We start from the raw sequence: 27222 nt of genomic DNA, 5'->3' as shown, positions 1-27222 counted from the left end.
TCTGATAGTTACTGCTATTGAATACTAAAAAGTATTGGCATTTTTCCATGTCTGAGATTACTCACCAGTCAGACACTAATGAGTAAACTTCCCTTCATTTACACATATTTCTCTTGAATTAATAATATTTCAAGCTAATTAAATACATGTGCCTCAGTTATTGGGAATGCCCTGTTATGACCCTGTAGTGTAATGCAAAGTGAATGAAAATGTAAGATTTCTGTCCACTGCATCATAATAAGGCAGTGATCCCCAACCAGTAGCTTAACATGTTGCTCTCCAACCCCTTGGATGTTGCTCCCAGTGGCCTTAAAGAAGGTGCTTATTTTTGAATTCCAGGCTTGGAGGCAAGTTTTGGTTGCTTAAAAACCAGATGTACTGCCAAACAGACCCACCTGTAGGCTGCCAGTCCACATAGGGCTACCAATAGCCAATCACAGCCCTTATTCGGCACCACCCAGGAACATTTTTCGTTCTTGTGTTGCTCCCCAACTCTTTTTAATTCTCAATGTTGCTCACGGGTTAAAAAGGTTGTGGACCCCTGTAATAAGGTATTTATCTAATTGCTTGTATTCATTTCTCAAATTTCCTTACAGTGATATCCAGTTTGTTAGTAGGGATTATTTTATATTTGTTTTCCTTTACATTGGCAGAATATTCCTTCTTTGCATATTTACATACATTTGAAAATAAGCTTCCACGATGCTTGTCACTGCAGAAGTATTCTCTGTAGACAATAACTGCACTAACATCATCTATATATGGCCACTAAATGTTCTTTTGTGTTGGTGTCAGATTGAAATACTTGTGCATGTGCAAGCAATAACTGCTTAAATGAAGAAAAGCTTGCAGCAATTTATGCTCTCATACTACTCTTAACTAGATAAAAGGAAACTTCACCTTATCAGCATTCACCAGCATCCTAAAGCTGTCAAGAGTTTCTAAAAAATGTTATACAGCTTTTGAAATTCCCATTGCCAATTCTTGATAATTTGGATTCTTGTTAATTTGTCAATTTAAAGTGAACTGTTTTTGTTCTGTAAGTTTTTAGTTTGCCATTTACAGGGCAACAAATACCCTAAAGCCTTCATTATATGCATACTGTGCAAACTTAACATACTTTCTGGGAGATAAGATGACGTTTCTCTTCTCCTCCATGTGCAGTGCTAAGTGCATGTGCACTAGAACCCTGTATTCCAGGGCAGCGCTCTGAACTTGCACTTCACCCTGGAAAATTAAATGGAGTGTGGCAATAGTGGAACCCATTAGATGAAATAAGGTGCATGATGTAAAAAATATATTTTGAAGAGAGAAAATCCCGTTATTAGCAGTTTAAAAATGCTTATGTCTCCGAAACTGCTAAAAAGATGTAAACAGCAAAAGTGCTTAGGGATGCACTCTAAATTAATTAATATTTTGGGGTTAGAGCCCCTTTAAGCTGCTTTGTCATGTACATTATTGAGACTATATTTTAATGTTGAAGAGCAACTTGTTTTTCTGTATCAGCTTGCAGCTCAGTTGCACATATTCAGTTTGGTAAAATTAGGGGCCAATTTCCCTGACATGTGGAGGGCCATGTTGTCTTTTTATTCTGAACAGTGAGTTTTGACAATCGCGGTTTTTAGAACTGAAGTCTGGAGCTCTGCTCCTTGCTATCTAGCGCCCAACACCTGCTATTTATCAAGCACTCAGATCAGTACTGTTTAATAGTGCCAGACCTTTTGCACACTGTTTTTAAGGTGCGCAATAAAGCAGATTTATTAATGTGTCTTCCATGAGTGAAACTGAACTTCAGGCTGTCATGCTGCTCACCAGTTGGTTTTAATGTTTATGTAGGAAGCCATGCATAAGCAGTCATTTAAGGACAACATTGCTTTTTTACTTCTAGTAATTCTTTGGCAATTTAATCCCTAGCCCCTCCATAACTTGTCTCACACACAAAAGCACATTATTATAAACACACACACACACACACGGGCTTTACTAAAATATATACACACATGAAGTGAATGAGGTACAAGTGGCCTGTGCCTCTAAGCACTGGTTGCCACAGCGACAGCAAATGTCAGGTTCCGTGCGGTGAATAGTCGTTTCCATGGTAACCCCATCCTTTTCAGAGAGGTGCTGTTATAGCTGGAGTGACAGGTCTGGGGGAGGGAAGAGGTGGGGGGGAGGGGTAGGGCTGGAGGTTTTATGTCTGTCTGAGCATATATGTGCTGCTCTTTAGTATAGACAGACATTGCTCTGGGTGCTGCAGACATATATATTGATGTTTGTATTACAGATATGGAGCTTTCCTTTAAAGGTACCCATCACTAGCATTGTATAAGCAAGTGCTGCTGAGTTTCATATATGTAGACTGCTACTACATCACTTCCCCTACTGTAGACAGGTGCAACTTCTTGTCATTCAGAAATAAAGAGTTTCCAGGATTTTAAAGAATCCTTGTCTGCATGGTACAATACATCTGAATACTGTAGCTATGCTTCAGGCGTCATATTACTTTGTGCACTGTAGAAATCTATTCTTTCATGACTAATCCATTAACCTGTGATGAGTGGGTTTTAAATAGGAAGTGCAATGGATGCTGTATTTTAATAGTTTATCCTGTGTGCTACAGAAATACATAACTGTTGGTGCTATAGATAGTTATAGCCCATGGTGCCAGGAAGACAGATAATGTTTTCAGCAATCCTGGGCATATATTGCTTCTTTTATTGAACTCATAACTTTCTCTTGTTTAAATATGCATTCATCTGTGTTATCTCTACAGTTTCAATTTATCTGTCTTTATATCTTTCTCCTATCTCACTCTTTCTTCTTATATACATTCTATCTGTCTGTCTGTCTATCTGTCTTTATATCAATCTCTTTACAAGGCAAAGATCTCATTGGTGAACCCCCTGTGGCTGCCCCAATAACTTGTGATAGTACTAAACTTAAGCAGATGATTTTGAAAACAGATCATAAAACTAGGAATAGGCAAGAGAACTGAGAATTAAAGGTGGCCATACGCGGCCTCGCCAAACAAGCAGATCTTTCCCCAATGTGCCCACCAACGGCAGGGCAATATCGGGTCAATCCAAACGTTTGGTCCTGAGGCCAAACAAGCTGATGTAGTCGAGGGGGAAATTCAAACTGACCTGATTTGTATCGGGGAGACCCGTAGGACGATCCCACACACGCAGATAAACTGCCAAATCAGTCTAAAGGACCAATATCGGCAGTTTTAATCTGCCTGTTGTTGGCCACCTTAAAGAGATACTGACACCTGAAATTAAACTTTTTTTTACATCTATTATAATATTGGCTTTGCAAGCTACTTCTAACTTTGCCATAAAGTATTTGCATGATGCTTTTACATTACCTGTCTGATCCCCCATGTTCCTGTATGAGGGGGCTGCCATATTTGTGCAGCAGGAGTCCTTTAGCATTAGAAACTGTAACTTACAGGCTGAGATGGGACATTCAGGTTGGCAAAGTCAGAGTGTCAGAGTGTCAGAGTGTCAGAGAGTCAGGCTTAGGAACTTCAACTAACAATTATATACAAAAACAAACCTCTCAGCAAAAAATGATCACCATGACCTATAGGTAACATTTAATGTACATTCATATGCTAAAATTCATTTTTTAGTGTCAGTATCACTTTAAGTTGTGGAAGCAAAGGTGTGTGTGTGTGTGTGTGTGTGTATATATATTAGAGGAGCCCAGGCTAGGCAGGAAGGAAAATCTCAAGAACCAACAGAGAGGTTAGAGAAGCTCAGTAAAATTGGAGAGAGAAGGCAGCCAGACACAGAATGCAGTTACACAGGGGCAAGTCCTGAGCCAGTGACACAGAAATTTAGTAAGACAGATGCAAAGCCGGAGGCAGAGATCTACACACATATACCAAGCATGTTTCTGAGATACAGAGATGCTGAGATTGATGGCAAAAATGTCCCAAGAAGCAGTAAAATATAGAGCCAGGTTACAGAAAATGGCTCAAAGCAATGCAGAAAGACTGGGCTCCAAATTCAGGAAAGGCTGTGCAAATGGCTTTCTGTGTTATGTAATTACATGTAAAATAATATATAAAAGAGCATTTTCTGTCACAGGGTCTACTGTGAAACTGGGAACACTGGGTAATTCCTCATTTCGTTTTTATGACCTTTATATCCTAATTAGGAACCTGATGACTGAGTGCTCTAGATGTAAAATGCAAATGATTTGCACAGTTGTCAGATACACTAACAACTTCCTGAATAATAAATATAGGTGTAGGGTTCTGGCATTTTCCACATGCAGCTCCTTTGCTGAGGATTCTGGTAGATGCAGTTTCAGCAACAGCTGAAGGCAAGTTTTGTTTTGGGGTTAGATTTTTAATAGTCTTCCATGCTTGCTTCACATATATTAAGCAACAGTCACAGGATTCATGGGATACACCTAGTTGCTGCTTCCAGGGGGAAATTTTGGCTACTTTCTTGTCACAAGTTGCTACAATTCTGATATGTATCGCCCACTGAGAGACTCACTGAAAGGGAGAGATAAGCAAGAAGGAGAAAGATGGATGACAGAGAGGAAGACACAGAGCCTAGGGCAGGGAGATAAAGACTGATAGATCCTAAAGAGAAATTAGAAAGAGCTAGAAGCTTGTTCCTTAAATATATACTGTATATATATATATATATATATATATATATATATATATATATATATATATATATTTTATATATATATATATATATATACTGTATATATAGTCTCCAGGCAAACTAAGAAAAATATGAAGAGGAGAGAAAAATTTGCTTCCCTTGCTCTTGCCTCCTCTAAAATAAAAATGTGTTATACTACATTTATACGGAACTTTTTCCAGTCAAAAAGGAATTTCCTACATCAATATTTCAAGTTTGTTTTGTGTTCAACCAGAGATGTAACTATAACAATGGGGAAGGCAGACCCCTGTAGTGCCTGAAGTTCCATGAGTGCAGAGGCCCACTGAGGCCTTGAGTGGTTTCAGTATGAAATATTACAGAGGCACTCTATACACATATACTGGATGCATTGTATTCATCATTTACACACAGAATGTCTAACTGTTATAATTACAGCAGGTTTGGGATATGGAACACTTGACACGAGTTTAATGTTTTTCTTCAATTTGGATCTCTGTTAGTAAAATTACTGATAAAAATAACAAAACCCAAATGCTAAGCAGGCAAGGATAAAGAATTGGTGATGCACTGTGAAAAGGAAGTAAAAGGAGTAATGGTTTTGTGCATAAAGGATCTCATGCACAGGCATGTACAACTCCCATCACTCTCTGCTCGATACTGATAGCTTTATGGCAGCTATACAGCTAGGGTTGCCACCTGGCCGGTATGTTACTGGCCTGGCCAGTAAAAATGATGGCTGATCCCAATGTTATTAATAGGGAAAAAAGATAAATATATAGGAAGGCCGGTATTTTTTTTCCAGAAAAGGTGGCAACCCTATATACAGCAGACTAGAAAGGTTTATTGATAACAGAGTATATAGATACTGTATGTCATGTGTTTATCTATGATCTTGGAGTTCTGAACTATGTATCTACTTCATATTGCAAACTTTTCTAGGCATCATTAACATAATGTTTCTCTGTTTACAATGTGGTACTGCACAAATAATTGTGCATAGGGATCATGGTTCAAGGGCTGGATGAGAGAAATTCATCCACCATGTTCTCTGGTTTTTAGATGGCACGTCCCATCCAGGTGAAGCCGGCAGACAGCGAGAGCCGAGGGGGTATGTATCCTGTACATCTGCCCAGCCTCACTGTGTTTAAGTGCTACGGCCTTTTGCTCTACTCACTGCAAAGTAGAGGAAGGCTGCGTTAGCATTTTCCATTTCATATAATTATAGTATATCCACCATCTACATATGCATTTTCATTATATGGTGTCTGTGTTTTCCTTGTGCTTGAAATACATTTGTTGTTAGGGGGTACTCATCATTTACAGTACAGTGTATTCCTGATTGGTGTAAAGATACTCATCATCCTTATACTACAAAGCATGTTCATTAATGCTATCACTACACCCTGTCTTGTCTTAGAGTCTCAAAGGCAACATTGCACCAAGTTTCCAAAAATATTCTTCAAATAAATACAATTTAAAAAAATTGATGTTCTAAAATTATATTACACACATCACAGATTTCCTGTAAGTGTCCATTTCTTGAAAATCAGGAGTTCAGTTTTCATTGGATCCAAATACCTGACCAAATCCCATTTGGTGCATCCTTGCTAAATGCTTGGTGTAATTGTACTGTGCATTGTGGTATGTATCATTAGTTGCAGGGCATTCTGTTGTTAATAGGCAACCATTAGCTGTTTTTTTTGCACATGCCAAGTGTGTGCTTTTGGTGTACTGATACTCAGCATCATTACCCAGCAGCTGTGTTCATTATATGGATGTACATTGTATAGTACAGAAATTTGCTTCATCAGTTGACTGGACCCATAATAGCGTGCATTCATTATTCATCCATATATGATCAACTGGTTAGATTGCAAGCTTTTGTTACTAGGCACGCCAACCCATTATACTGATGTGTATCTGTTTTGACAAATGTACAACATTATGAAATATTATAGCACTTTAATAATTAAACTGTAGAATGTTTTTGGGTAAGCTTATTATTTTGAAATAGATACTCATTCATACTACTTTTAATAACAATGTATATGTACTATGTGTTCACTTAAAAGGGGGTACCCCTGCAAGATGTTTTTTAAAAAAAAAAAAGTATTCGGTGGTGGTCTGAGACAGTGATATAATAGGCTATATACAATGCCTCCCCTGCTAGCTTAAGGAAGTTTCCACCCTTTTTGCTCCAGGCTTGAAAGAGAGATGACATAAATGCAATAAGGCTCAAGGCTCAGAACAAACCAATTAAAATACATGGGGGAGATTTTTGATGCAGAAAAAAATTAATTCAGGAAGCACTGTTTTGTTTTGAACAGAGAATGCAATCTGTGCAGCACCTCAGGCACCAAAAATCTGCTTGTAAATTCTATGGGGTATGGATTCAGTGTGCCCGAAAAAATCTGCCTATGGCGCCATGTAAAATTAGGAGCACTCAATAAAAATATATACACAATCATTTTTTTCTAGCAGATTTTATTTAGGATGTGTCCCGTTGGTCTGTGCGCTGGGATTATATATATATAAACATGGAGGAGCACACCCTAAACTTGTTTAGCAACTTGCCCGGGTGCTGGTAAATAAGGTAAATAAAGTAACATAGTACCGCACTCAACGGGAATAAATCAAGATTTATTGAAAAATTTATTGAAAAAATCAGATGTTTCGAACACCTACTGTCTCCTGATTTTAAGTTTTCCATTTTTAAATTTCCATTGTTGTTTTGTGATCCCACCTATATATTCTGCATAATATATTTAGCTAATATTACATTTTCCTGGATTTTACACCATTTTTTCTGGTCCCCTAAAAAACTATTATATATGTAGATATAGATAAGATAATATCAAAGCAGGCACCATAAACTTTTTTCCTATATTCCTTGGGAATACAGGTGAAAAAGAACAAATTATAGGATTGCAAAATGCATTTTTTAGAAAGGTGTATCCCTGGCCTGTCCTTCTGGGCCCATTATTTTTTATGGCTATTCACTTGACAGTATTATTATCCACAGTGAATGTGCATGTTATAGTGTTCATTCTCTGTAGAACACATAGTATAACTGTGCAGCATGGAATTCCATGCCAGTATACTCCTAATCAATATCCATTGTCCCTGAATTGCCTTGTTTAGCACTGTCTCCCTTACAATTTTGGCAGCAGTTTTCCCAAAAACCCTCCCTGCGGTATCCATCCTATTGCCATGGCACACCGCGTGCCGGCACAGTCTGCATCCATGGAAACCAGATGCAGCTTCCAGCTTCAGACTCAATGTTCATGGTTGCTTGCCGGCATGTTAAATTGCCAGAGGGTGAAGAGAAAGAAGCTGTTGCAGGGGGAGATGGGGAGTGTGCAACAGAGCGTGCAAGATGGGAGGGGGGGGCTGCTCTATGCAGGGTGTGGGGCGTCATCAGCTGTGTGCAGTGTGTCAGTGCATTATAATGGAATGCTTAGAGGGTCACTGACATGTTTTTAATTGCATGTGTCTGTCACTTTGGGTGTTTACACATGCATGTCTTCCCTGTATAACTCCCTTCTGTTCTATGCGTGTGTATCATTGCACACGTACAAAGCATGCATATTAGTCCCACATGCTACAGTATCTATGAATGTAAGGGCCATGTCTTTTAATATTTAAATGTGTGTCACATTTGCCATTTATAGCACTGTGTGCATAGTGTGTACCTTATTTCAGAGTGCATAGTGTGTACCTTATTTCAGAGTACATGCTCTTTTCAATAAACCTTTTCCAGTGCCTTTCAAAATTCTCCTTTAAATTGGTATAATTAAAAAAAGAGCTCTGAATGGTGCACTAAAAATAATGAACTGCAAACCGGTATACATTTTACTGTGCAGTAATAAATAATACCAACCAATTAAAATGTTTCCTGTTATTGTTATTTGTTTAGCAGCAAGCTATTTGATGATTGGTTGCTATGTACTACTACTTCAATGAGAGACAGCCCGCATTTTAGCCTATTTTCAGCCAGATGTTGGTTAGGGAGGGTTCCATATTTGGGCAGACAACAGGCTACAGGCTCAGTCTGAAGGGGCCAAATCGGCAGCTTAAATCAGAGCAAACGTGATTTTTCTTTAAAGTGTAATATGCACCAGGTTGAATTCATCAAACAAAATTTTGCTTTGGAGTAGTAGTAGCTCATAAAAAATCAGCAACAAGCTCTGGCTTAAGTGTAGCAAAGTTGCCTATTTATTGGCAGATATCCTGAACAAAATGACATATGACCAACAAGTGCAAAGTTCCAAAACAATTGTGCTTTCAAGTTCAATACCAGATCAATCACGATCAGATATTAAATGGAATGCGGAAAAAAATCTCATGGGATCCATAGCCAGCATCATTTTATAGCCCCTCTTGTAACCCAAAGGAATAACATTCAGTCAATAGGTCACATTAGTGGACACACTGGTGAGAAATCAACTTGTTTGGTGATGCAGTCAAACAAGCAGCTCTATATATGCTTGTCCCGCAAGACAAAGGCAGTGTTTCCCAAAGTCGAAGTTGAATCCCCCAGTCCAGAGCATTGGCTTAGGGAGCCTAGCCTGAGTGAAGGCCAGTTAGGGTAGATTTATGCAGAAGTCTATTTGCTCTCTCAGATACTGCAGGAAGCCTAGACTGAAAGCCATTTCAGTTAATATCTTGGTGTAAATGCATATTTGGACTCTAGACAGCTGAATGGCTGGACTAAGGAGAGCAAAAATTATGATTATGCTGTGGAGTTCTAATTTACATGCATTTTATGCATATGTGTATAAACTTATATACTGTATTTCCCCTATCACGATCTCCATAGAACAGCACCTGCAAGAGCACCATTAGCATAGCAGAAAGACACAACAGAAAGACACAATATGGCAACACAGTATTGAATAATTTTATACACGCAATAAGCTGTCTTTATAGGTTGCTTTCACGTTAAAGAAATATTTAAAAGGTATACTTGTACTTAAAGGGATACTGTCATGGGAAAAATTCTTTTGAGAAATGGATTTCAGTGCAGAATTCAGCTGGAGTAGCACTATTAACTGATTCATTTTGAAAAAATGTTTTTTTCCCATGACAGTATCCCTTTAAGTTAATATGTTTGTCTTGTGTGTGTCTAGATTGTGAATAGCTATGTGTCATGATATGGCAAGGAATAGGTCCCATGGAAGTGTGCAAGGTTGTATGGATTAAAGGTGTACATGAGGGCACGGGTAAAATGCCTTTTAAAGTAAGATGTGTGCATGAGAGTATAAAAATTAAATAAAACAATATAAATAATAATAATAAAATCCTAAAGTAGCAAAGCTCAATTTTTAAAAACATTAATTCAATAAAGAATTCAATGAAGAAAAAAAGTGTTCAAGAGGGTACAGATAAAAGTTCATTAAAGGTGGAGGTGTACATGAAGTCACTGGTCTTTTTTAAGTAAGCTGCTCACCTGGCCTCATCTTGATGGAGTATTTTACAGAGCTAGCACACTGCTGAATTTAGAATTCAGATGTTAATATGCCATGGTTTAATGAATCGTGGACTATTCACATGTATGTATAAGCTACCCTGTCAAACTCAGTTCTGGTGTTGTGAATTATACACATTCTGTAGTGTGGAGCCCTTCTAAGCTCCTAGAATGTGATAAAATTAAGTGATATGCAGAGTTGATCTTACCTCCTACTTGGGTCACAGGTGATCGCAAGCTATTTGTGGGGATGCTTAGCAAACAGCAGTCTGAAGAGGAGGTGACCAGCATGTTCCAGGCTTTCGGGTCAATCGAGGAATGTTCTGTACTACGAGGTCCTGATGGGAGCAGCAAGGGTGAGGCAAAGAAACAACCTCAGCAATTTGCACATCTTATATAAATATCTGTTAGAAAGATAACAATACTATGTACTGAACTTTAATGCTGTGAGAAGGCTACCAACATAAATTTATTTAAAGATCTTTCCAGGTGCTTTAAGCAAGTTGGTTAAACAGTTGAAATACTGCAATAAAAAATACATAGAACAATTTTATTTAATTTAGACTTTTGCCAATCTTTAACATTTTTTGCTGGGGTTCTGCAGGACCTGGGTTGCCAAAGTTGCTGGTCTCCTATTTGCTTATCTCCTGACTCCGAGATAAAATACTCTCAGGTAGTTATTAAGGGGATGGACAAGTCACCTTTGTACAATATGTTTTTGACTCACTGCTGTACCGTCTATGTACTTTCTCTCTTTTAGGGTGTGCTTTTGTCAAATTCTCATCCCATGCAGAGGCACAAGCAGCAATACAAGCACTTCATGGTAGTCAGACTATGCCTGTGAGTGTGGCGCTTTTACTGTTTTTATGTCTTTAAGTTTATCAAATATATGTAACATAAGTTTATAGACTTACAAAGCTTACAAACTATAAATCCTGGGTTTTTGCATTATCTTCTTCTCTACCCAAGGGGGCCTCATCCAGCCTGGTTGTCAAGTTTGCTGACACAGACAAGGAAAGAACACTGCGGCGTATGCAACAAATGGTTGGTCAGCTGGGAATCTTCACACCTTCCTTGGCACTTCCCATTAGCCCATACAGTGCATATGCACAAGCGGTGAGTATACTTGCCTATTAAATTTACATTAAAAAGGAGACAGCTAGATGCAGCGTTCAGTAACTGAAATTATGCCAGGTAGACTATTATGTGTTATAGACCTTCCATTTTTGAGAAGACATTTAATTCCAAAATCTCCCTTAAATCTATGAAGGTGGGTAGAAAAATGGAATAAAAGGAGATAGAAAGAGGCGAAGAAGAATTATATATAACAAGAATACCAAGTTGGGTATGAAAAAATGTATGTGGACGTGGAAATCATCAAAGGAAAAAAGAGCCTGTGTAAAATGGGGATTTGAGTGAAGAGACATCCTTTAAAGAAGAATTTGCTGAGAATATTGAAGAAGCTGAGAAAGCTGAATGACTGAGCTAAGAGCTGTATTGCACATACCTTGGAATTAAGAGTGATGGAATAGATAATGGGGACAGCTACAGTTAAGACGATACAAAGATAGAGGGTGAAAACAGGAAATAATTTTCTAGGTAGCATAGGAAACAGGAAATTAAACTAACATAAACTCAGTAAAGACAGACTACATTGGGGATGGAGCATGGTGGACTTGAAAACAGAAAAAGATGGGTCTAAATGTAATGGAGATGGAGGTATCCTGCAGAGTGGGAACAAGCGGTAGCAGCAGAGGAAACCTACCTAGGGTAATTTTTGGTAAAGGGAGAGGTCAATTGCAGAAAATAATAATTGTGATTTATTGCTGTTTTAGTATCCAAATCTAAATAACTGTAATATCAATATTCATAATGATGCACAATTTCACAGCAGTACTATGTCCATCCATGGCACTTAAAACCATTCATTTTAAGTCCTGTATGCTATTCATGGATTTGCCTCTACCTGAACATATCTATCATATTAGTAATCAAATCTAGCCAGCACCTTCACAAAATCATTACTACTATATCCATGGCGATTGAAATCATTCTCTTTGAATCCATATGTGCTTTACACAATTGATTTTCACCTGAACACCCCTCTAATAATATTAATAATCTATTCTGACAAAGCTCCAGTTGGCTTGTGGTTATCTTGTCATGGGGAGGGGGGGTTAAGCTTTTGGCAAAGTAGATAACTAAAGATGGATTACAGTCAATGAAGGCAAATAGCTGGGCACGGTGGTCACTCTGGTCAGTTTAAGAATAACAACATAATCTGAGTGGCTCATTGTTATACTAGTTCCATATTTCTTCTCACACTTCTTAAGTTGTGCCCTAATGCAATCCAAAGCCAAACTTCAGGAGGAAGTTCAAACGGACTAGAACACATGAAAATTAACAAATCTCCAGGAGATGATAATATTCACATCAGGTTACTACAAGCAGGGATGTGTTTAGTTCTGTTGCTGCCCTAGGCACTTGACACAGGCCACCCCCTTCCCGGCATATGAAAAGATGGTCTTGCTGTTCTGCTTATGTGCCAAATACAGAATATCTAGGTCAGGTCTGGACTGAGATTCAAAATAGGCCCTGGCATTTCAGGTACCCATAGGCCCAAACAGCCCCCACCAGCCCAATACATAGTGACGGGCTATGGCAACTTACAGCATCCCCTCTGGCATTTGCCAGAACCCATAGATTGCCAGTGTGGGCCTGATCGAGGTTTCTCACCACCACCCTCAGCTCTGCTGCCAGATTTAGCTGCAAGTATCTCTTTTTTTTCTTTGCACTTTTTCTTATTTAGCGTATAGGCACCCCACCTAACGTTGCTGCCCTAGACATGGGCCTTTGGGTGCTTATATGGTAAATGTGGCCCTAACTATAACCGCTCAAAACACTGTGATTGCCAAACCACTTAATTTTTCAGGATTTGGTGTTTAGCTTGGTGCTGAGAGATTGGCAAATGCCATTATTTAGAAAGGTTCTAACCCAGGAACTATAGGCCTGACATCACTGTTAGAAAATCTTTCAGAGGGGGGTAAGGGATAACATAGAAGAATATAATTCTAATCACAATACTAATAAGTTTGCGCCAGTATGGTTTTACATGCAATAAAGGTTTACCAGATAATTTTATTTTCCTTCTATGAGGAGTTGAGTAGAAACATTGGCATTGGATTGGCAGTTGATGTGCTCTATTTAGATTTTGCTAAAGCATTTGATGTAGTACCACAATAAAAGTTACATGATAAAAGAACTGGCTGAAGGATAGCTTATCACAAGTGGTGGTAAAATGAACATTTTTTTTAACTGGACTAGTGTTGTTAGTGGAGAACCACAAAACTCTGTCCTTGGTCCTTTTAACCTGTTTATTAATAACCTGAAAGTTGGCATTACAAATATATTCTCTGTGTTGCTGATGATGCTACATTTTGCAAATCCATAAATTCCATGCAGGATGCTGCTACTTTGTAGATAGATTTTAATAAAATGAAAACTGGGCAGCAAATTGCAAATGAGAGTTCAGTATTGATATATGCAAGGCTAATTACTTGGGCAGAGATGACATAAATGTTAGTTATAGCATACCTCCCAACTGTTCCGTTTTTGACAGCTCAGCTCGCAATCTCTGCTTGTTTCTCTTTGATCTCCTGCACTGATGCCAGAAAAGGATACAACGTTTCTAAATCTTAATTAAAATTAAAATAAGAGGCTTTTTGGCAGAGAGCCTAGAACACTCAGCACGATTACTTAGATACATCTGTAACAATTTGTTTACAATTTTTGTAAAATAGACATGGTAATTAGGGGGTGTGTTCATAAAATGGGTGTAGTCAACTTCGGAAAATGAATCTCTCCGAGTGCCATCCCGCTGGCGATTTGCATTTTAGCCTGAAAGGAAGGCAGGGGAGGCAGTTCGGGGAGATTAGTCGCCCGGCGACAAATCTCCTCTTCTTTGGGGCGACTAATCTCCCCGAACTGCCTCCCCTGCCTTCCTTTCAGGCTAAAATGCAAATCGCCAGCGGGATGGCACTCGGAGAGATTCATTTTCCGAAGTTGACTACACCCATTTTAGCTCCAATTTCCCTCTTAGGGTCAGGGCACACAGGCAAGATTCAGGGAGATTAGTCGCCCGGCGACAAATCTCCTCTTCTTTGGGGCGACTAATCTCCCTGAATCTTGCCTGTGTGCCCTGACCCTAAGAGGGAAATTGGAGCTAAAACGACACAAAAGCAAATGGGAAATATGTAGATGGAATATGGCACTGCTTTTAGAAGAGGCTATGAAGTTTGTACAGTTATGTTTGAATTAGGAATGTGGGGCACGGTCCACTGTTTTCAAGGAATTAAGTAAAGGGAAGGAGAATGTATAGAAGCTAAGAGTAATAACAAGTGACCACAAGAAAAAAAGGAGCATGTTCAAAAACTAGTTCCTCCAGGCAGATAAAGAACCACTGAAAGCTAGTGCTATGGGTTTGTTTGTGTTTGCTGCCCCCTTGTGCATTTTTTACCATCATTTATAGGATCATCTGTACATTCCAGAAGAAGATTGTATATTAATGGATTTAAGGATAGGCAATGTAAGAAAATATTGATATATAGAAAGACATAAATAACTAGAAAGACAGACTGGATGTATAGATGATATATAGATAGATTTTCTCATAGAGGGGAAACTATGCATATCTTTACAGTCACTAATTAAAGTTGGCTTATTATATTCAGCTTTTCATTTTTGGTTTATGACTTAATTGGTTTTCTAAACATAATTGAATTCCTCTAGCTCTCCTTTTCATTTGCATGTTTCAGTTTATTCTATGTCTCGCTTCCATTTGGCTAAGGTTATGGTTCAGACCAGAACTTTTAGTTGAGCTTAATCACATCAGGACAATTGTCCAAACTAAGAACAACAACCCCATTTGGAGAGACACACAAGTCAAAATGAGTATGATTGCATGTGCTGTTTGGGAAAATGTTACCAGCTATTTTGCCTTAATGTTTATGGATCATCAGAGGCAAATTATCACACTGAATGTTTGGCAAGAATCCAATTATACTAGTTAGACTGTCAGCAATAAAGTCCTGTGGGCTCATCTATGAGACAATCCTCTTATAGCAGCATGTCGTTCAACTGCAGCTCCCCCAGGTTTTTTACATGCTATGTATAGTGGACCATTCTATTTTCTTTATTACCAAGAAAAGCATGCTTTGAAGCCCAAAATAATTGCTGGTATCATTAAATATACATATAAATAATATACAGTTTTGCTTTTCATATCTGCCAGTTAATACCTTCATTTTCTTTACTTTGGCCAGCTCATGCAACAACAGACTACAGTACTGTCCACTTCGCATGGGAGCTACTTGAGTCCCAGTGTGGCATTTCCATCTTGCCACATTCAGCAGATTGGAGCAGTCAATTTGAATGGGCTCCCAGCTGCACCCATCACTCCAGCATCAGGTGAGCTATTTTGTCATGTCAGTTGAACTGGCCTAAACAACTAGACCATTATTTCATGATTGCACCTGCTGCTATCAGCCTGCCAAACACAAGTTACTTTCTTGGTAAGTAGGAGGTGTTCAGTTGCTTAGCAACATGTTCATTTACTTTGTAAGACTGGGAGCTGCTGAGTGACTGAGGAACACTAGGGGAGATATTTAATAACATGGTTGCATAATAATATTGCATAGAGTTGCTTAGTAACTGGGAGGAGTAGTGTTGCTAAGCAACACTGAAGTCGATTAGTAACATGAACATGCATTGAGTTTTTTGTAACTGGGAGGAGTTGAGTTGGTAGGTAGCCATATAGATGGTTGCTTAGAAACTATGAGCAGCTGTTGCTTGATAATGTCAGGATTTATACTAATTACTCTTATTTTGACTTTTTATTTTCTCTTTCGCCAAAGGACTACATTCTCCCCCTGTCATTGGAACGGCAGCTGTTCCAGGCCTTGTTGCCCCATTAACCAATGGTTTTCCTGGCCTTGTACCTTTTCCCAGCAGCCACCCTGCTCTGGATACTATATATACTAACAGTATTGTACCATATCCTGGTGAGTAAAGTCATAATGCGCGTATTAAAAAGCAATGGGATGGTGTATTCAGGGTAATGCTTAGTCTTCATAATTATATATTTTCTTGCAGCCCAGAGTCCTTTGACGGTGGAGAGCTTGCATCCATCATTTACAGGGGTACAGCAGTATTCAGGTAACTTCCTTCTTAAGTTCTAGAAGCATGCTTCTTCAGTTGCAGCACTGAATGGATGTGCTGTTCTGTAGGCACAATTACATCATGGAATATGATTAATTCTACCTTTGTGATGGCATCAAGAAATAATAACCAGCTGCTCATCCTTGCCTAAAGTAATTTGGCTGAAATTGCAGTAAATATACAAATATTCCAGAAACATTTCTAATCATTTTATGCCAATAAAGTAAGCAATAAAAAAGAGTAGGCATTGAAAACTGGGGACTGTCCATGAAATTTAGGGACAGTTGACAAGTATGTTGTGGCAGGTCTTGGTTCATAAGATACATGGACTGTACCATTTTGAATTACTCTGTATTATTATTAGCTAAGCATGGGGGCAGAAGGACAGAGGGGAATAACCAGCAGCCTGGCAAGACACAGGCAATAACAGTATTGCCTCTGAAAGGCAATAATGTTAGTCCAGTGAGGCATGTAGGCATTTCAAATGCAGAAACCAAGTCAGAAGTAAAGAAGAGTGTCATAATTGGAATTGCAATGTGCCATAAGAGTAATGCATTTATAGTTAATGAGAGAACATGGATTGTGAACTGTTAATGCAGACACAGGCTGTGTGAGCTGTGAAGGTTGGGGTTATTTTGTAACAGTTATAAATGAAGGGGGATGCAATGCCACGCTGATGCTAAAGGCTGCTGTTTTAATGTCAAGCAGATAATAGGGGAAGGCGCATGTAATGTCATGCAAGTAATAACAGGCTGGGAGTGTATTATTCTGCTTTATTTATAAATCTCTGCATGGCACAGTAGGACTACAAACATTATGCCAAACGATGATTTGTGAAACAGGAGGTTCAGTGCACACTTTGTGTTTGATATTGTGAGCTTGAGGTTTTTGGGATCTGGGAAAACAAAGACCACTGTCTGAATATATAGCTTGGTGTGTGTTGGGAGGGGGGAGTTATAGGGCCCTTTACACCATTACAAAACTACTATAGGCACAGGTGCAGAGAATTATAACTGATCTACAGCAAAGAGCTGCTGGTTGGACATCCATGATTTACATTATATAACAGCTCATAGCTGTGCATTGCATTTATCTCTGAACAGTTTTCTGTTAGAACTTTAGCTTTTCCTACCCCATTTACTTACAAAGAAAACTGAACATCAGCAGTCATATGCTCCATGGCACATCTTAAATTAAGATATTTTACTAGTGCCGCAGTTTGCCACCGTGTGGATTTTGCTGTTTGTGACAGGAATATGCTTGAAAGAAGCAAACACTGGCCAAAAGCTGAATTTAATTACAGGGTATTCTGAAAGTGCTACCGATCTGGCCAAGACTGTAATAAATGCACATGAAAACAACCAGTGTGTTTTCCCTGCCACAATGTATTATTAATTATCATATATTTTGTCAGCAAATCTGTTTTAAACACAGGGGCTTTCATTACTCTTTAATCATCAAAAAAGTGAACATTACCAGCCAACTTCTTTGAGTGGGGCCCGGATTAAGTTTTAAATGAAGTAAACATTATAGCTGCATACCTTACTAGACTTAGAAAAGAAAGAGAAGAGGAGATAAATAAATCAACAATAAACAAAAATCAGTGGCTAAGAATAATTAATGTAATAAACATAAGGGCATATCTAAGTGTGAAACTATACCTCACCGAAACAGTATTTGTCTCTTTTACAACCAGCTCCAAATTAACCTACCCGAGCAGCCATTAAATATGTGATAATGTTGATTTGAATGTTGAATTACCCAAAAGGTATAAACCCACAGGGAGTCCACATGCCTGTCATATGCCACCACAGGTTCAAGCTAGGGCTACCACCCTCCTGGTATTATACCGGCCTAGCTGGTAAAACATCTGCTCAGGTTAGGACTGGTATTTCAAATCATTACTACAACTTGTTTCTGATATCCCCCATAAGATGCAAGAAAGCCAAGTGATTCTAGCTGGGTTTGGACTGTGGGGTTTTCCCTTTGTCTTTTTTAACTTCAGTATATAAGAGTGCAGGCAAGGAACTGATCATCTCAAAGAATTACTTTTGGATTTGAATTTCAGTTGGAAAAAAAATCAATTTGTTTCCTGAGCTGACATTTTGATGATAGTTGGCATAGTTCAATTTCAGGCAAGAAACTAAGCAGTTACATTTTTGGGGTTTAATGTAGACGTTAATGTTGGTTCAATTTATTTGAATAGAAATGATTTCTTCATAATGCTGCTATCACAAGGGCTGTTTCCCTGTGCAGTTTAGCCCTATACATTCCTTGTGAGACGTGGTTCACTTGTTACTACTGGTCAAATGTATGAAAAGAGCCAAGTAATTATTGCTGGTATATTAAATGTATTTGACACAGAGTGCAAATTGCTATTTGTTTACTAACTATATTAGACAAGTAGCCCTTTGAGACAATAAAATTGGTTCATTACATGTATAGAAGAACGACAAGGCAGATACATTACTACGGCTACTACATTACTGGTTCATTAGATGTATGAGACACAGAGCATGAGGTACTAATGGTTCATTTGAGGTATGGGAGACAAAGCTGCAGAAATTATTATCGGTTCACTAAATATATGGGACAGAGCAGGAGTTACAACTGATTCATTATGTGTATGGCAAACAGAAACAAAATCAGGGTTATTGTTTCTTTAGAAATATGGTACACGAAGGAATCGTTACTATTGATCCATTAAATATTTAGGAGACAGAACTGAGGCCATTACTAGTTTATTAGATGCATGGGACACAGAGGATACATTCCTATTGGTTCATTAGATGTATGTAAGAAAGCTGGAGTGTTGGCTTATTAAAAGTGTTTCATATCATGCAGGGGTTGTTGCTCATGCATTACAGCAGTAAAGGCAATTCCTTAGTCTGCTAATTTCTGTCTCATCATTTATGATAGGAAACTACTGTCTCTACTTTCACCCTAATGGCAGTTTCATAAATAGGGTTTCAGTGCATGAATGTTGTTACTCAATACTACATCTTTTGCAAGGAAAACAGTATTTGTTTGCATATACATTAATTATCTGAATCACTGCTATGGTATTTTTTTTAGTAAAATCAATAATGTATTTGTTACATATATCAGCATTTTTAAGGAGAATAGCAGTTTTTGGAAATGCAAAATTTTCAGCATTCTACTTTCTTCTTTGTACGTTGCGATATGGAAATTACAGTTACCTAGAACATTAGAGCTTTTCATAGTAATACCATCATTATGTGCTGGCTTGATGGGCATATTCATTTCACAGCCTGCAGAGAAGTAAATGAAGCAACAATATTAACATCATGTTAGTAAATATTAATGTAGGGTTCACTACTGCTTTCCTTCAGTGCATTGCTAATTGTGTTTGGCTCTCAAATTCCAGTTGCTCCTTGCTTGGCAACAGCAGCTTACATGGCAAATTGATTATAATCATTTTGTGTCCCTGTTTTGTTTTCAGACATTTTAAGTAATATTTTGTATTGTAACTTTTCTGTGTCTTTTTGTCTCAGTATTGAAGAGGCGCCATTCATGACACAGTCACTGGCCAATGCTCCAATGTTTTTTTCCCCTCTTCTACATTAGTGTATAAGTACTTCTGTGTATTGGCGTCTTATTGAGTGACAGTGTAAATGAACACAAGATTTTTTTTCAGTAATGCTATTTTGTAACTATATATCAGAAAAAATAATACATATCTAATAACGATTTATTATATGTCTTGGAAGATTAACCCTTAGAGAACTCAAAATGTCCAACCTTCCAGTTGTCCCAATTTACCAATGGAAAAATTGCCAGTTCTGGAGTGCTAAGGGACCCACAATTGCACCCCTTAGGGCCCATACATGGAGCACTTGCACCTGGACCATTGTCATTTGCACCAGGGCCGGCCTTAGGCCTATTGGACCAATTGGGCCCAATAGGGCCCCGCACCTCTGGGGGCCCCGCACCAGAGGGCAGCACAGATAGTATTTCCCCCAGCACATGATGCTGCCTGGCCTGCCCCCAACTTTGAGAGTCCAGCCCATCCCCAAATCCATAGGTCCAGCCCACCCCCAATTCTGATAAGCCAGCCTATGCCCCAACTCCATAGGTCTAGCCCGCCCCCAACTCTCATAGGCCCAGCTTTCCTCCAACTTTGATAGGCCCTGCCTGCCACCAATCCAACCAAGCCTGCTCCCAAGCTGAATCGGCCCAGCCTGCCCCAAACTAATTGGCCCAGTCCACTCTCCTATTTCCTCCCTCTCTCTCTTACCCTGTGTGCCCCTATGATGTGCCCCTATTTCATCCCTCTCACTCTCTTACCTTGTCTGCCCCTTTCCTTTCTATTTTGTGCCTGTATGCCCTTATTTTCCTAAATACTTGGTGTGTCAGTAGCCAGCAACACTTTGTCTAGGGGCCCCGCCAACATGGTTCCAATTGGGCCCCACATTTGATAGGACCAGCCCTGATTTGCACCTTGCACTGGACTGAAAATATGGCACAGGACTTCCCAGCAACATGCAACTCGGCTTCTTAGGGGCATTCCAGAGGATTCCTATGTTCCTCTGACAAAGTGAAAAGCAGTGCACCTGGATGGTTTAAGAGCAAAGTGGACCTTTAAAAAAATAACAAGCCTCAATTTGAATAACCTTTGCACTCCTCTAGTGGTACTACACTGGGCCCAGGCAAAGGACTGTTTCCAGTTGGCATAGATTCCAGTCTATATAGGAATCACTAAATGTTGTTGTAGTTAAACTACAACCCCTGCTTTATCTAATTTCTTCTAGTCTTTGGAAAATGTAATTTAGTATAAGGGCTGTAAGTTATGTATCCCTCTGTTATGTTCCTGTTATCTTCGTCTTACTAATTAACTTGTAATCAATATTATAACTAGGACCTAAGAGATTCATTGACCTTTAGATTTAATGGGGGTCTCTTGGGATCATGACATAGAATTGTACTGGTTTAATATTATTCTTCTATATGATAAATTGCCTCCTCTTTAACTGCGCTCCTATTGATGGCATATTAATTTATAATATAGATCTACAAAGCTCTTATACTCCTGCTCAGGGGCGATCCTGGCCCCTCCGCCGCCTGAGGCAGATTGCAGTTTCTTGTAACCCCCTTTTCCCCGTGTGCTCACCTTTTTGCGCCGGAGAGGGTCCGGGGGGTCCACGAGGGCAGTGGAGAGGTCCAGGACACTAGCGCAGAGAGCATAATTGTGCTCTCTGCACTAGAAAGGCCACATTTCCAGTTTGAAAACCAGAAATTCGGATCTAAAAGTACCAGGAGCGGCGTTTTTGCCGCCTGGTACCTAGTGGGGTGCTGCTGTCTGAGACGAGTTTTCAACTCGCCTCATTGGTGCAGCGCCCTTGCTCCTGCTTAAATAGGGAGTGGACAACACAGATGGACTAATTATGAAACCTGGATCAGGGGGTCAATGATCTGATAAATGGCTGTTTACTTTTGGCTAGGGTTCCAATCTGGCCGGTATTATACCAGCCTGGCTGGTAAAAATGATGGTTGATCCCAATGTTATTAATAGGAAAAAAGATAAATATATAGGAAGGACAGTATTTTTTTCCAGAAAAGGTGGCAACCCTACTTGTGGCTGAGAGACAGGACTGAACATGTACCTGGGAAATAATGTTTTATAGTTCTTGGCTCTGATCTCTTGGGTGTTGTGTTCCTATAGTTAGAAGTGTTTTTTATGCTGCACATGAATCTTGTACTATCTATGCAAACTATGCATCTTGAAAATAAAGTGCTACAGGGATGTGCAGCTATACAAAACAAAAAGTGTATCGTTTTATGCGAAATATGTTGGCGCTATATAAATACATGTTAATAAAAATAACCCTAATAGAATTTCCCTGGATTGGGATCACTTAAAATGAGTATACTTGCTGAGATATTCATTGCCTTATTCACGGCCATTGCTTGCCTGCAAGAAAAGCCAAGGTTCTTTGTAAGGGCTATTGTTCTGAATATTTCTCTTTCTTTAACAAGGTCACAGAAAGGTCCTTTGTGATTATCTGTTGTTCTTCTATCTAACAAATACTCACAGTATGCTTCTGTTAATATACCATGAGATTACATACTAGAGCAATTTGTATTTCCCCAGGCGTACCATGCTGCTTATTTTATTGTGTGTACAATGCATCATTTGTTCCTTCCTCTGTTCCTGTCACAGCAATGTCCATCAGCAGATTAAATGTATGTATATACAGTCATGCAGTTAATAAAATGAGCCATGTGTGATGGCATGCAGGCCATAAATGCATTGTTTGTAACATGCATTTTTGGGCTTTCAAATACATTAAAAAAAGCTATACAGGAGCAATAATAAAGCAGTTGTGGCAAAGACAGCTTCCCTTTAAAAGAAAAGCTACCTGCAACTTGTTTAGGCAAAAATGTTGATTATATGGTACAAGTAATAGTCTTTGAAATAATTATTTGTGGTATTAGGATGAATGCACACAGACATTCTGCATGCTTCAGAGCATTGGGCTTAAATACAGTGCAGCTCAGATGAATAGAACATGCCCATTATCACTTTCCTTTTATTTATGAAAACTTAGGGAACATATGTGGCAGTGGTAACACAACTTTTTAAGTAAGACAATTTTGCCCTAAAATAATCTTTTTAAGGCTGCCTGCAATTGCATATAAATCTATATCTAAGTGATATATAGTTCCACCTTGGCTGACTGGCAGTGTACAGCTTCTTAGAACTATAAAAAAAGCTTGTAAAATTGTTTCTTGTTGATTATAGAGAATCCAGTGAAACAATATTAAACCTTAGGAATAAATTCGAATTGGCTTGCCTGGACAAAGTCAGATTTATTTGAGGGCTTACTAGAGATGAAACCCCAGGCCCTCTTTTTACACACTTCAAGTGCCATATTAATCCTAATCTTAACTGTTTTCATTTCTCAATAAATGGGCATTTGCTCAAGGCCTACCAGGACAGGATGTGTTTTCATTTCTAAATAAGAATGACAGTGGAGTTTGTTGATTTGTAAAGGAGATATAAAGGTAAACTAAACTATGGAATAATTATAATAATGCAAAAGTACTAAAATACTATTAAATATGAAAGGAATTTTGGCAATTCCATTTATTAAGGTAATTCCATATAGCGTCATATACAACTCTCTCCAGCACTAGCATGAGAAATATGTGTAATAAATGGGTGGTTCACCTTTAAGTTTACTTAATGTTAGTATGTTATAGAATGACCAATGCTAAGCAACTTTTCAATTGGTCTCCATTATTATTTTTTTTATAGTTTTTTAATTGTTTGCTGCTTTTATCTGACTCTTTCCAGCTTTTAGATTGGGTCACTGACCCCACCAAAGCCTTAGTAAAGCAACAAATGTATTGTTATTGCTACTGTTTATTACTCATCTTCCTATACAGGTCCTCTCCAATTCATATTGTAATTATTAAATAAATATTATTCAAATAAGTGCATGGTTGCTGAAAATATTTTGGACCCTAGTAACTATAAATTGCTGAAATTGCAAACTGGAGAGCTGCTGAATAAAAATCTAAATAACTCAAAACCCACAAATAATGATAAAAAATGAAAACCAATTGCACATTGTCTGAGAATATCACTCTCTACATCATACTAAAAGTTAATTTAAAGGTAAACAACCCTTTTTAAGATGGGAGAATGTCCAGTAGCAAATGTTACACCTTTTATTACAATGGCATGCCTAAATAAAAGTCTAATTTTGCTGTACTTCCACAAAGCATTTTGAGGTGGCTGCAGGGCACACCATTAAGTTTCTGTTCACCTGGGTCTACTGTGCAAAATTTACTTTTAGGGTAGAGACAAACAGGAAGATTTGTCGCCCGTGTTTTTAAAAAAGCGAGTCTCAGCGACAAGATTTGCCTGGCAATTTCGCCTTCCGAGCGATTTAAATCCCATTGTGCATTGCAGTACTATCTCCGCCCATAGGGCGTACTGCAATGCATCATGGGATATAAAGAGGAAATATATCGGCATGTTTTCTCAGCGTATTGTCCTCTTGGTTCTTGGAAAATGGAAAATAGTGATTTGGCTGTTTTCTATTTTTCTATTATTATTTGCTACAGAAAGAGACACTGTAGAAACTACATTCTGCATTCTTCTGTACGCGTTTCAGTGCTGACGTCATGCAGCGTATACTACTAATCGCCTCGTCTGTTTGCTAGTGCCGATTTTCAGTTCTTGTATATAGACATGCTATTTCTGATTTATCGCTCCGAAACGGGTCTCTGTGCGTTTTCAGGCTACTGCCTCTTTCAAATAGTATTGTTTGCGTGGTACCTGGTGATTTGCTGGGTTTTCTATGCCTCGACAAACAAACAATTTGTTGCAGAGACTTGCTTTTAAAAAACGCGGCAACAAATCTTCCCGTGTGTCTCTACCCTAACAGAAGGTACAAAAATGAGCTTTTTAGTGAACAATGAGCACAATGGAAAGTTTAGTTTGTGGTGGTAAAAGAGTAAAAGCTGCAGTCTGTGAAGCAACTAGAACCTGGTGTTGGACAGGTGAAAGAAAAGTATGAGAAGCAAAGCATGGGTAGGCATGGATAGGAAATGTGAAGAGGGGACATCGGGTGGAGAGATGTTACCAACATGAGAGCCAGTGTCCTATATTATATGCACAGTTCTTTTTAGGTGCCAGATGCTTGATCTTGAGGTGCCTTGGTCTTGAGCAAATCCAAAATGTAAATTTTTACTTGATGTAACTTGCAGTATGCAGAGATTGATCTGAAGGATTTCATTATGAGCAGAACTTTGTTGCAAATATAATTTGCAGGACTCCATCTAGTTTCATTTATGCATGTTTATGTCTTGTGTTTATGTGGCAAGTATATGTTATGTTTGTGTGGTGCTATACCTGGTCTCAGACTGGATCGCTGGGATACCATTAGTTTCCCTGGTGGGCCCTTTCTGGGCAGGGCATTCATTCCTATCTGCCTTGTCCAGGTTTTATTTGTGTGTTCATTCATTGCCAGCAGAAAAATAAGAAAGAGGTACTTTAGTAGTCTGGAATGGGGTCAGAAACGACAAATGTATTGCACAGACAAGCAGAAGAATCCAGGGAGGCTGTTAATTACACAGAGCTGGCAGGGGAAGTTTTATAGAAAGAAGCACAGGGGTAGAGCAGTTCTGTCTGTGCTATTGTGATAGTCTGTCTGTATCCACTGCCCTGGTCTCTCACTTGGTGCACTTATACAGCTTGTACTGGCAATGATACAACAAATAAAACATGGAAAAGATCATAGCTGCTGTAATACAGTATCTATTTGTATAAAATATTTCCTATAGACTTCAGTGAACTTGCACAAAGAACACAGCTATCTGGGTTATTAATCTCATACATTTGAACAATGCATCTCTTGAACATGGGGTTACCAGTGTTTTCAACAAAAAGAATATGTTTTAGAGCTCTGCCTGGTGGGTACTTGGTGTCTGACACTGGGTATGCCTGCTTTCATGCTATACCTGTTAGCTATTCAAGTTAAATGCATGTACAGTATATAAGTAAAGCTCGGTGTCATGTTCATATGCAGAGCTTTATCTGGTATCATGATGTACAGAGTTATAGCTGGTGTCATGTATAAGAATTTCTGCTGCTGAGTCTTATTAGCAGAGTGGTGTAAATTATAATGTACATAACTTCATCTGGTTTTACGGAAATGGATGAACAGCTTTATTTATTGTCATGTATAATATTCAGACCAATATTTGGTTTAAAGATTTGTGTATTCTCCCTTAATATTTTTAGGTCAGAATTGTGAGAGGCCTATTTTAATGTTCAGCTCCAGGGCAACTGAGCCCTAAATTAGGTTCTAGGTCTGGGAATGAACAGTCTAAAACAGGCAACTGAATGCAAGTTCAAAAGATTGTATTGCAGTGACCCACAACAGAATTTTCTTTTTTTTTTCTACCAGCAATTTATCCAACTGCAACCCTCACTCCAGTGACACATAGCACTCCACAACCACCTCCCATCCTGCAGCAACGGGAAGGTAAGAATTATAAAGAAACCACTAGATATAGCATTGCTACAGCCTCATAGCTACTGAAGAGCTATATCCCAAAAACCTCAGCCTAATTGGAAATGTGATTTCAGCTGTAGCTTAAGGACAATAAGCTTAAGGACAATGTTGACCTTTTGATCTTGCAGACAATAAAACCACTAATATTTGGTTTATGAAGGTAGCATGAAAGCCAGATAGATAGTTCTCAAAAATATGGCCACTCATATTATCTGTGGGACCTTAAGCACACGGGCAGATTCGGGGAGCTACGATTTCCGGTTGCCCGAAGTTGCCTCACGAGGAAACTTCAGACGACTTCTGAAATCGAAGCGGCGCGAGTGCATTGCCACAGGTGTTTTTTCATTTTAGCAGGTGGCAGGCAAGGGGAAGGCAGTTTGGGAGATTGTCGCCCCAAAGAAGAGGCGATTAGTCGCCAGGTGACTAAATCTCCCCGAATCTGCCCGTGTGCTTGAACCCTTATGAGTTTTTTGTGTAATAGGAATTGATAGGGTTTTATTAGGAGCAGAGCAAAATTAATACCAATAATGTTTGATGTAGCACATCCCTCTGGTGGACTTTTCTCATCCCACAGGGCCAGAGGGCTGTAACCTGTTCATTTATCACCTGCCCCAGGAGTTTGGGGACAATGAGCTGACTCAAATGTTCCTGCCTTTTGGAAATATAATCTCCTCCAAAGTGTTTATGGACCGGGCAACAAACCAGAGCAAGTGTTTTGGTAAGTCCCTGAGACCTATATCCATTGAAGATGAGTTAAAGGATTTTGGATTTACCCATTTTGCCTGCTAGTGAACACAAATTGGAAAAAAATGAGACAGTATAGAGAAAATCTATGTTA

General features: G+C 38.8%; 1 protein-coding gene across 3 annotated transcripts in view; it reads left to right on the top strand.

Moving 5' to 3' along the window:
* Positions 1-27222, top strand: part of celf5.S (CUGBP Elav-like family member 5 S homeolog) — a 65940-nt gene that overhangs the window by 32646 nt on the left and 6072 nt on the right. For all 3 annotated transcript variants that reach the window (XR_005963232.1, XM_018239812.2, NM_001137584.1), the window contains 9 exon segments: positions 5712-5760; positions 10347-10475; positions 10880-10959; positions 11089-11235; positions 15441-15585; positions 16032-16178; positions 16270-16332; positions 26277-26354; positions 26959-27102. Coding sequence is in view for 2 of the 3 variants with exons in the window: in XM_018239812.2 (XP_018095301.1) it covers positions 5712-5760; positions 10347-10475; positions 10880-10959; positions 11089-11235; positions 15441-15585; positions 16032-16178; positions 16270-16332; positions 26277-26354; positions 26959-27102 (982 nt within the window). In the remaining variant the exon portion in view is untranslated.

This window comes from Xenopus laevis, chromosome 1S (assembly GCF_017654675.1).
Source record: "Xenopus laevis strain J_2021 chromosome 1S, Xenopus_laevis_v10.1, whole genome shotgun sequence".
Classification (NCBI taxonomy): Eukaryota; Metazoa; Chordata; class Amphibia; order Anura; family Pipidae; genus Xenopus; species Xenopus laevis.
Note: the sequence above shows the minus strand (reverse complement) of the source record. Positions and strands in the feature narration are given on the sequence as shown.